We start from the raw sequence: 12,109 nt of genomic DNA, 5'->3' as shown, positions 1-12,109 counted from the left end.
TCGAAGTTGACTCAGCATGTGCTAAGAAGGAGAGAGAGAAGATCAAAGAAAATCTTGAGTGATATCATTAGCCAAGCTGAGCAGGTATGTTAGATAAGGATAATACCATTGCAGAGAAGTTAGTAACTGATTGTAAGATATACACAGATGTAGTAGAAAAGGCTATTCAGAAAAAAGAAAATGAAACAGTGAACAAGGTAAACATCAATCTAAAAGCCCGGAAGATAGGATCCGCAATCTTCTAGAAGAAAATATTACCAGATATCGAAATATGCATGTAAATAAGACAAGGCTACAGTGAACAAACCACAACCTGTTGGTATTTATCCACAAATTGTCACGAGTCCCACAGGAGGTACCAGTGACAGTTATAGAGTGCAAAATGTAAACATACCCATAACTCCGATACCTGAACAATTACCAACTGGAATTACAGGTAACTACAACAACGACATAAATATGACTGAAGATGCCACTTGTCTACCAACTATTTTTGCAGACAAAAGTTTGCTGAGACATTGGCAGTTTCCTAAATGCACTACTGAAGGAAAAATAATGAATCTGATAGTATTTATCAGTTCTTTTCATCATGTATTTCCCCTCAACTGGACGGAAGCACAGAAAATCAGATGTGTCATGGGATATATGCAAGGTGACGTTCTTTTATGGCAACTGAAGCGGCCAAACATTACAGCAGTTACATCCAATTTGAACGAGCTTTCCTCAACAAATACTGGTCTGAGGCAGTGCAAGACAGACTCAGATGCGAGATTTTCAATCCCGCACCATTCAATGGCAAATACAATAGTCTATGTGGATACTTTGAAAAATACCTGAACAAGACACACTACTGGACAAACCCAATATCGCAGGTGTTAAAAATTTTGAAAAGTCGTTTACCATCGCACATTAGAGAAAAATTAGGCACAACACCAGAGCACGGCACTGAATATTTTATGTCAGTGCTTGATTCTACCGACTTGATCTTTGAGGAAAGACCTGTACCCAATAGAGCAACAGATAATCAGGCCCAACAACAATATAGTTACGTAAATCAGTCAGTAAAATTTGGTGTAATCACACAGCAAGGATGGTATACACAACAGCAAAGTTACATACCCAGTGGTAACAAGTACAGTATTGGGAATGGAAAAAACAAATGATTTAAAAGAAATATTCAAAATAAAGGGGTAATTTCAACGAATGAGCAAATTACAATCCACCATCACAAGGCCATTTGCCAAAAATGAACAGAAACAGTCAGCTGCAACAGTGGCTGACGTGTGAAAACAATGCCATGTCTTAAACGCTGTACCCCAGCCAACATTTGGGCAGCAAAATAATGGCACAGCAGCCCACGGCACAAATTGGTGAAGTACCGACACAGTGCAACTAACTGAAATTACTCCAAGTAATGAATTCAGTCACACTACAGTCGGAAAACACCATCCGGTCATAGTTAACTCCAGGCTATTGACCTCTCAGGAGATGGGGGCATGCTTGTTCCAGATGCGAGAAGAATAAAAAGAAGAAGGTAAAGAAGTACTCAAGGTCATCAGTTTTGCTGGTTGCACATTATCAGAAGCAGAGAGATTTTACTCTGTGCTAGAATTGGAAAGTTTAGCTGTAATATGGACATTTAAAAAGTTTGAATATTTTTGTGGTGTAAGAATACTACAGTTTACTGTGACCATCAGTCACTGTCATTTCTTTTAACATGTAAACTATTGCACCATAGATTAGCTTGATGGTGTCTATATTTACAAGAATTCGGTTTCGAGATATTTATATCAAAGGAAGTCAGAATGTTATTGCAGGTGCCTTGTCTAGGTTATCACAAGGTTTAGACGAATTTAGTGAATTAACAGAGCAAGATGCAGAAATCAAAATGTTATTAATGCAAGATACAACACAACAGTCTGATTACCATAAGTTTTATAAGCAAATGAAAATTATACAACAGCAAGATTGTAGACGGAGTAAAGTCATGCAAAACCTTAAGCAAGATGAAGGTGGAAAGGTAAGTAAATGGTATCAGGAGTAAAAGGGCATTTTGTATCATAGGAAACATGAAAATTCTGATCAATGGTGTGTGTGACACACATATGAAGTATGGAGACATTGTGGAGTAGGCAAATGTACTGAAAAAATTGCAGCACTTTGTTATTTTACAAATTTGAGAAGGCGAGTCCTACAGGTATTAAGAAAATTTGCAATATGTCAAAAATCAAAACAGTCCAATGTTTCAAAATATACTGAGCTACACCCAATACTCACAAAAACCCCTCTAGATGTAGGATCTCTGGACGTAGCTGGTCCATATCCAAGAAGTAGAGGATGAGTAAGATATATAGTAGCACTGTACGATATTTTCTCAAAACCTATCAAAATGTATACCATTAAAAATGCAACAGCCACAAATATCAGGAAAAGAATTGAGGGAGACTATTTTAGAAGAGTAGGTAAACCAAAGGTACAACTAACTGATAATGCTTCATATTTTCTTGGGCAAAAGTGGAAACAATTTATGACCTCACAGGGCATAAAACATGTATTAGTAAGCTTCTTTCACCCAGAAGCAAGTCTAGTAGAACAAGTCTTTAAAGAATTTAACCAGTTTATTAGGACATACAACCCTCAAAAACATACCCAATGGGTAGAATACGTAACTCCCTTCATGAAAGTTGTTAATAAACTTCCACATTCTTCAACAGGATTCACACCTAATGAATTGATGTTCCACACAAAACAATGAAATGAGTGGGAGTCGCCCATACCAAAGGTACTCACTACAGAAATGACACTACAAGACAAAATTAAACAAGCCATGGTTACAATAGAAAACAGGGCCGAGTATATAAAGAAAATTTATAATAAACTGAAACATGTTGCACATTTTTTGAAGGGCAACACGTCCTCTTACGGACACACCCTAAATCGACAAAATTTAGCAAACTGAATAAGAAGCGGCAATTACTCTATTCAAGACCATATGTAATTTCCGAAATACCATATCTTTTTACATACAGATCAGTCTATAAGAAAACAGGGAGAGACAAGGGCCTCCACCCTGACAAGGATATAAAAGCTTTTATAGAATGAAGAAGCTAAGTAGCATTTTTTCTTTCTATCATAAGATAATTTTACATAGTGTACATAACTCTAAATGTAATTTTTTTTCTGGAGTGTATTTTAAGATAAAGTAATGTGTATAGTCATAAGTAATTCTTTTGATTTGCACACGAAGGCATAAAATTGACAATAATGAGAAGTAATACACCACTTCATGCGAAGTGAAAGAATAAATAAAATTAGCATCATCACTGCGTGGAAGTTGGGAGTAGCAAGTACCAAATGAAGAAATGGGCCACACCTCATAATAAGGATATTTATACAAAAGTCATAAGGCAATGAAAAATAAAAATAATCATTGTTGCAGTATATCTCCATGACATTTATCAGTACCTATTCGCTGCAGAGCACACACAAACAATTTAAGCATGTGATTTTACAAAAACCAATTAATTTTTATTGTGTCACATGAAATCTTGAATAATTACATTTCCAGGTATTCAAGAAAGATAAGTCTACGAGGTTGAAACTTCTTCATATTTCACACTAAGCTACACGTGAATTGAAGTAAGCAGCACTAATGCATGAAGAAACAATATGATACTACGTGACTGATTAGTCAGTACACATTATTTCCATGAAATAATAGTTCCTTGACAACTAGTCCATGACTCTATGAGTAATATTTCCTCATAAATCCTTGCATCAGTAGATGAGTATTTCCTTTCTTCCCTCCCAAACAAACGAGGTGCCACCAAGTGTAGTTAGGCCAGTAATGCATAATGTTTTACTCTTGTTTCAAATGTTTTTCTCCTTCCTCTACCTAAAGAAGAAATGAGCTCTCATAAGTGATAAAAGCTATAAAACGAAGCATAAATATATCATATGCTTGTATTGTACCATAACAATGTGTTATGTAAATAATTTGTATATGTGATGTGAACAAAGATAAGTTAAAACTAACACACAGCTGTAATAATAGAACCCAGTTAATGAAAAATTTGACATTTTAAAACTTAAGAAATTTATGTTCATAATATAACCAATGGATAGTCTGTCAGCCATATATATAAGCTATCATGTTATGTATATTGTTGTAACTCAATATTTGTATGAATTTTCATTGGAAACCAAACTCCATGTGAAAGAATGAACTTTAAAGACAAGCAATTTATACAATGTTTTGGACAGCTATATGTTTCTTTCAACAAGTGGACGATCATGTGTGGTGACATTAACATAAGTGTGCGAGGAAATAAATTCTGAGTATCGTGCCTCACAACGCTTGATACATTAATAAGTGAACTATAGTTGTTCGAGCCAGTACTTACCTCGTCGATGGGTGCTGTTGGCCAGGGTTCTCTCAGCTGAAAATGTGAGTACAGTGGGTAATAATGACACCCTGGGTGTAAAAATGGAGATCTTCGGCCACAGCGTTGGATTTTGAACAGTAAGTACACACCCATTGCACCCAGAATGAAGACAAATGCCATGGCAATTCTTTAATGTGTGGTACTCAGGTGAAAGTGTGACGCTCAATGTGAAATCAACACTAAGAAAAATCAACACTAAGAAAACGAGTCTGACGGTAGCATCTAACATGTTGACCTTTAGCGATTAGTTCTTAGCCGCCAAATCTGTCAGTGCACAAGCGCGAAACCCAGCAGTGAGGCCGAAGCAAACTGAACATTATTGTCAGCGTGCTAAATTCAAATATGTAATGGACTATCATATTATGTATATAATCTTTTAATTTCTTGTAGAACTCTAACATACATAGGATAAGATGACATATCCATTCCATTAAATAAAAGAGAAGCCAACAAATAAAGGGCATCGACCCCTATTGGCGGATATTAATTTAAGTTATGCACATACAAAAACACTGTTCGTCTCCATACCATGTCAACGTACAGTGTGGGGGCAATTGTGTAGGCACATGGTGAAAAACCCCGGTGACATGGTAAAGTTAAAGGTTATTAAAAACAAAAAATGAAAGATCAATTGACCATAAGAGTCAGCAAAGACATTAATTATGAATGCGCTGTAAGGTGCGGACAAATGAAAAAAAAGTCATCACTCATTTTTCTTGGTACATGATTTTGCTACTGACACTTTCGTATATAGAAGTTCTGTTAAGATGTGCTGCTCGGAGTATGACGGACTAAAAGTGTTTTGTATCATATATGTTTTGAAATAAGAGAAGACTTGATATCAGTATTAAGTATTTTTTTATTGAAGTGGAACCAAATAAGGAGGATATTCTTATTTTTGACACACACTGGTGTCCTTAAAGTCGCCTGTCCCTACAATTGAAATGTAAGAGAGGAAGTCCGATTAGCCCAAATTCATACATGCAGAACATTTCTAATAAAGCAATTGTAATATACTTTAAATTAATTTTTTCCATTCGCATGTGTATACTTATTATTCTCCTTTTTTTTTTTTAAAAACACTGTCACCCCTGAACTATTTCATCTTGAATTACTCTAAGAGGAGCTGTAGAACCAAATCACATACCACTACAAGGTGAAGATATATCACAGCATGAAAGGACTTGACAAGCTGCACAGCCAAAGGAGCTGTTAGCAGAGTGCCTTTACATTCCTTATGAGCAGCTGTGAAAAATGTGTAGTGTCGAACTTCACAAAGACCTATCATATTGGCTCACTGGCAGCCAGAAGAATCAAGAAACATGCTAGCATAGCCATTGTATGGGAAAAAGTACACGTTGCTCACTGGTTCTTGGGTTCAACTAACAAAGATCTATTTAAACTGCATTTACAGCTGCCAACCAGTTCAGTTCCTGGCAGTGGGAATGGATTGATGGAGTCACATGGGCCTCAACAGATTCTGCAGAAAGGAAGTCCATTGGGCATCAAACATCAAAATTTGAGCATATATCAGAGAAACAAGTTTCTGATACTCCCTGCAAGGCTATCATCAATCTCATTGCAAAGAATCTGGATGAGGGTGCTGTTTCAGTTCTGATGAAAGTAGTTAACTTTGCGCTCACTCCTAAATCTGCACCTATCATAGACAATATCAGTGCAGGGGAACAGGCAAATGCATGACTTCGACTTGAAGCAGCTGAAGAAAAGTATCATGAAACCTATTATGCCCTCAGTGAAACAAAACCTGTGAAACTGAACATCTCTAGCATAGAGAGAGCAGCCATATGTGAACTAAATGAAGATACTGTGGTCTTCCTGGCTGAAAAAGATGAAGCAAATGTAGACCTGTCTCACCTGGATTATTTTACAAAGATGTGGGGCTTCTAGAAGTCATAGCATACCAGAAGATCAACACTTATCATACCAAGGGAGTGAAGAAAAAGACTTAAAGAATCTGGATTGTAGGTGAAATTATTAAGAAGCTATGACAGAGAGCTCTGATTTCACAAACAACTTATCAACTTCCGAAGGTTCATAAAGATGGGGTGCATTTATGCCCATAGTTAGCAACATTGGTGCCCATCGTACCAACCAAAAACCCAAAGGATATACTTAACCCTCACGTCTGAAGATGCTCATGTCATATTCGTTACTCAGTGAATTTTGTTGGATGCCTTAAGAACTTCAAGCTTAAAGATACAGGCATCCTTGTGGGCTTTAACATTGCGTCTTTTTTTCACCAGAGTGCTAGTAGATGAATCTTTTTAACTTGTTGGCCAGAAGTTTGAAATGGAGACAACAACCATATTAGGCATGTCTTGATTTGAACATGCTCTCCTTTCGATGATGGTTGCTACATGCAGCTGGAAAGAGTATCCACGGTGCATCCACATGCACCACTTGTTGCAGTCATGTATGTGGAACATTTTAAGGAAGGAGCCATGGAATTAGCCCAGTGAAAACCAACATTTTTTTCCAGGTATATCGATGGCACCATCATATGGCCACATGGAAGAGACAAGCTGAATGGTTTCCTCATACACCTTAATTTCATACACCAGTGCATCAGTTTTACCATGGAAGTTGAAGTGCTTGGAGTGCTTCCCTTTATGGATGTCCTGATGAAGAGAAGAGTAGATGGCTCATTGGGCCACAGCATGTCCCATAAGAAGATTCACACCTATCTATATCTACATGGGGACAGCTGCCACCATCCAGCTCAGAGGTTCATTGGTGCATAGGGCCCACAACCTCTCCAAAAATGAGCCACGCACTTGATCATCCGAGGATAGTGTTCCAGAAGAACGGCTGCACGCAATGGATTATTCAGACTGCCATACGTCGTACGCTGACTGAACAACCAGCAAAATGGAAGAGGGAGCTCAGGATGATGCAGCCATTGCATTTATTTCATTCTGTGGTACCTTGTCTGGAAACATAGGACGAATTCTCCAGAAATACGAAGTGAAGACTGTCTTCTGCCCACCAGCTAAAACACAGGCCCTGCTTGCTAGTGTCAAGAACAACCTCAGGCTCTGGAAGTCCAGGTCCTGTCAGATACCCTGCCATTCTGATATGACATATACAAAGCAGACAGTGCATAGTGTCGGGAGATTATTGCCGAGAATACCAGCAGCATACCAGGCAACAGCAGCCAAACAAGTTGACAGTTCCGGAATATTGCCTATTGGAATAACACTGGGTAGATTACAACCATACTAAGATCCCAACACATATGTCTAACTTCAGGGAGTGTGTCATTACAAAATCTATTGAGAGTCTAGTAATTGAACCGCTTATCAAAGGTGATAGTGGCTACACCCATAGTGGGAGCTGGCAATCTGCATTTAGTTCGATTAAGAGAAGGAAGGAGATATATCCACTGACTGACTTTGGAGACGAGCAGAGCAACAGCAGAGATGCTGCCAGCACAAGTCTATGGGCACAATCTGCAGACAGAATGATGTTTTAATGAGAGGATGGGAGTAAATGTTGGATGTCAAAGCACTACGCTAGCTCCTAAGGAGTCAGTTTGTCATTGCACCTGATGATGGCAACTTGATCACTTGCCAAAATATTGTGCCCATTGCACACTGACATCTGGCTGCTCACCAGTGAACTATTTTGTTGCATGTGCTATTTGCTTATCAGATATGCCTGGATCTACCCACTCCCTGAGAGATGGAATACTGTTATTTCTTTTTATATATCTTACATCAGTTATAAAAATTCCTCATCTGTTCTCCATGAATTACTGTTCCTGATACTGTATCCAACATGAAATCATTTTTGCTTACCGTATTGGCACCAAAAGCTACTTCTGTTAAGTAAACTCTTTTGCCAACTTGTTTTTAGACCTTGTTGTATTCTGTGCTGGATTTTCTTTTTAATCTTCATATATTTTTGTTTAGTACACTACCTCTACCCTCATCTTACTTTACACTACCTCTACCCTCATCTTACTTTCCATTTTTGGAACCAACATTCTTGTCTCCTCTCCCCCTCTTGATAAATTCTGTACAAACTGTCTCCACTTAAAATTTATTGTTATCCCAGTTTCCACCACTCCCCAGACTTTTCTATTAGAAAGGCCTGTAGTTCTGCAGCCTGTGTTGAAACATTCCTATATTTCACAGTGTTTATGAATTTCTTGTATTTCTCCCAACCTAGCATTTTGCGGTTGTATTTTTACATTGCACACTTCTGTATTCTCTTGGCCCCAAATGCAAGTGAAGTTGTTAAGTACCAGCCTTTTTATAATGAACATAATTGATAGCAGCACAGTGATTGCATGCAGTGCTAACTCATTTTAGCACTTGTTAGCATCTACCATTTCATTGATCACAGATTTTTTTATTTTATTTTTGTTATTTTGTGTCACTTCTGTTGTCTGTCAGTGGATGACACCATCTGAGGCAGTGGAATTTTGTTTGTTAATTCTTCTTCTTTTATTTCTTGTTGTACACATTTATTGTCAAATAAAGTTTCTTCTTTTGAAATATTTATAAATGTGTTGCCTGATGAGTTTATTCATTTGTCTATATAATTCAGGGATGTCAGGGTTCCCTGCCTGACTTAGAATAAAGATGTTATGTCTAGATGTACTTTGTGTTTTTAGGGTACTCTATGGACACCATCCAAAATGGTTGCAAGGCTAGGGGAAGAAATTAATAACCCTGATTCTGTATATTACTGGGCAGCCAAAAACAAGATTCCAGTATTTAGCCCAGCTCTAACTGATGGAAGCCTTGGTGATATGATGTATTTCCATTCGTATAAGAATCCTGGACTTGTCTTGGATATCATTCAAGGTACCATTACACAAATGAGGAAGTTAAGCATGACTGCATTGAATTACAATATTGGCATGTAGAAGACTTTCCTCCTCTCAGCTCATGATGTCTGGATTTTTCTATTTTCTGTCAACCTGGCTAGTGTCCCACCCGTAAACAGACCTCTTGTTTGTATGGAATATGTTCATAATATTACTTGAGATGACAAAACTATGTGATGCACACTTGGCAAAAATTAAATTTTTTATTTGAGTTACAATTGGAAAATCTTTTGAACCAGCAACATTTGGAGCAGGGCTGAAGTAAAAAAGAGTAAATACTGTCACTCTAGCTTTTGAAACTATGTACAAAATTCATTAATCAGGAAAATAGTGAACTATAACTTAGTATGTTTGTTTTCAGTTTAATTTCTAACTTTATTTTATGTATCTCAAACACTCCACCATTTTTAAATATGAAATGCTACTTACAGATTTTGTTGTGTAACTGTCACAGAATAAATGCTTGTATTTTTAGCAAACTAAGCCTTTAACTGACGAGTTATAAGAAAACAATGCCTTATCTATTATACTCTTCTTATTACCTTAGTATGAGGTTAGAGTGTGGGACTAAAGAAGCAATATAGAGTGTAAAATAACATTTCCATGTTCATACAAACCTATTTTTCAAATTTTATTTTCCCCTCAAAAACATACATTTTAATATTAACCTGTCTTTTTGCTTGATGCAGATCTTCGCCGGCTGAACACAATGGCAGTTAAGGCTGCTAACACTGGAATGATCATAATAGGAGGTGGTGTTATTAAACATCACATCTGTAATGCTAATTTGATGGTAAGTCATATAAAGTGCATCAAAGTAGATTGTGTGACAAGGAATGAGAGAATCCATTTACTAATTGTTAAAATAAAAATTGTCAACTTCATTACATTATTGTTGGCCTACTGTGTATAGTATGTTTGCATTAGGCAGTCACAAATTGGAAGGCAAGTAAAAAAGAACACCATGTGTAAAGTAATTCTTTATGCTGAAAAATGTGGTAACAGAAGGCAGGATAAGAGTTCATTGGAACTGAGTGTGACATTTGCTTATGGAAGAAACAGAATTGGCAGTATTTATAACTAGTATTACTAGAAAGAAATTCACTGGCTCCCACAAAGGAAAACATCCTGACATTGAAGTAAAAGTTTCGTAATTCATCCATGAAAGGAGAAAGAAGGGGGAACCTGTAACTAGTGACATTATAAGAAACAAAATAAAAGAGGTGGATACTGTTCTTAATATACTGACGCACAAGATTAAAGCTAGCCTAGGAAATGTTGATCCCTCTACGACACTGTACAACAGTATGCCAAAAGCTTCCTCAGAATATTGAGAAAAAATGTTAAGAAATTCAATGGTATGTCACTACATTTCGACAGGAGAAGAATTTTTTGATGGGCCAATTAGGCAACACTGATGAGATGCCAGTTTGGTTCGATATGTCACATAATTACACAGTTGATGAGAAGGGAACAAAGGAAGTTACCATAAAAACATCAGAGTGAAAAAACAGTGCATAACTATAATACTGGGAATCACAGCATATGGGAACACACTTCCACCTTTCTTAAACTTCAAACAGAAAAGAAGCCCCACAACCCCTAAAAATGAAAAGTTCTTCCCAGATGACATCATTGTTGGAAATGAAGAGAAGGTATGAATGACAAACTTTAATGCTTGACTGGCTCCGAAACATGTGGAAATTCTGTCGTGATGGGCTTTCCAAACTTACCATCAATGCATTGTCAATGAATTTCACAGTCATCTGATTGATGACATAAAAAAGAAGATCCACAGACTAGGCAGTGACCATGTTGTTATTCCTGTAGGAATGACTTCTGTTACGACTCCTGAACATTAGTATAAATAAGCTTTTCAAAGGTTACATTTAGGAACAGTATGAAAAATGATTTCATGAACCAAACTGTGATGTTACTCCAACAGGAAAAATAACTGTGCTGCTCGTCACATTATTGCAGACTGGATTTCAGCCTGTCTGGAAAAGCATAAACAGACCAATGATTGTAAAATCATTCAATAAATGCTGTATTTCAAATACTCTGGAGGCAGTGAAGATGTGTTATGGAGCACACAGAAGATGATGGGGAAAGAGGAAACAAATCTGTTTATGATGTAGACTCCTCTGAGCTTACCAGTAATGATGACATTGTGAATAATGATGAGTAATGCTTGTAATTTATGGTATGTTTGTTTGCATGTCATGTAGGTAATCAAGTTAGGCATTTTTTTTTAATAATGATTGTGTCATTTAACAATGGTTCACTTAAAATTGCTCTTGCTTTGATAGTTTATGTGTACATCCATTGTTGTGTAAAACGAATTTAGCCTTCCAGTGATGCGCCAACAAGCTGCTTTTTATGATTTTAATGTTTAAATTTGGCATGCACATCACATTTGATGGTGCATTATATTCGCATAAATACGGAGTGTTAAAATTTAAAGAAAGAAGTGGGAAATAACTGTGGACTGATTGCTCAGATTCAGATTCCAAAATAGAAATAATGAGTTGCAGGCAATTGAAAAGACAATTAAGGGTAGTAAAAGTCAAAGGAACAAAACTGTACAACTGTAGCAAGGAGTGAAATATACAGGTACTGGATGGTGGAAATGGCACCCTTCCTGGCTCAGAAGAGGCAAGGCTGCGCAATAGGAGTGCAAAGTAACCAGTGGCAGTCACCTGATATTCAAATTCCAGGGTACTACAGTAGTAATCATGACACAGACAAACCAAAGACTGGAAATAAATTGGAAGATGTACAAGAAAACAAAAAAGGAAAAGTAGATAGG

The 12,109-nt window shown here is 37.0% G+C and overlaps 1 protein-coding gene across 1 annotated transcript in view; it reads left to right on the top strand.

Annotated features, from left to right (window-relative positions):
• The window catches only part of LOC124613924 (probable deoxyhypusine synthase), a 59,413-nt gene that overhangs the window by 20,912 nt on the left and 26,392 nt on the right, over window positions 1–12,109 (top strand). The window contains exons 6-7 of the mRNA XM_047142678.1: window positions 9,085–9,277; window positions 9,990–10,093. Of these exons, the coding sequence (XP_046998634.1) occupies window positions 9,085–9,277; window positions 9,990–10,093 (297 nt within the window). The remainder of the gene's footprint in view (window positions 1–9,084; window positions 9,278–9,989; window positions 10,094–12,109) is intronic.

The sequence above is a fragment of the Schistocerca americana genome, chromosome 4 (assembly GCF_021461395.2).
Source record: "Schistocerca americana isolate TAMUIC-IGC-003095 chromosome 4, iqSchAmer2.1, whole genome shotgun sequence".
Lineage (NCBI taxonomy): Eukaryota > Metazoa > Arthropoda > Insecta > Orthoptera > Acrididae > Schistocerca > Schistocerca americana.
The sequence above is the reverse complement of the archived record's forward strand: the minus strand, read 5'-3'. Positions and strand labels throughout refer to the sequence as shown.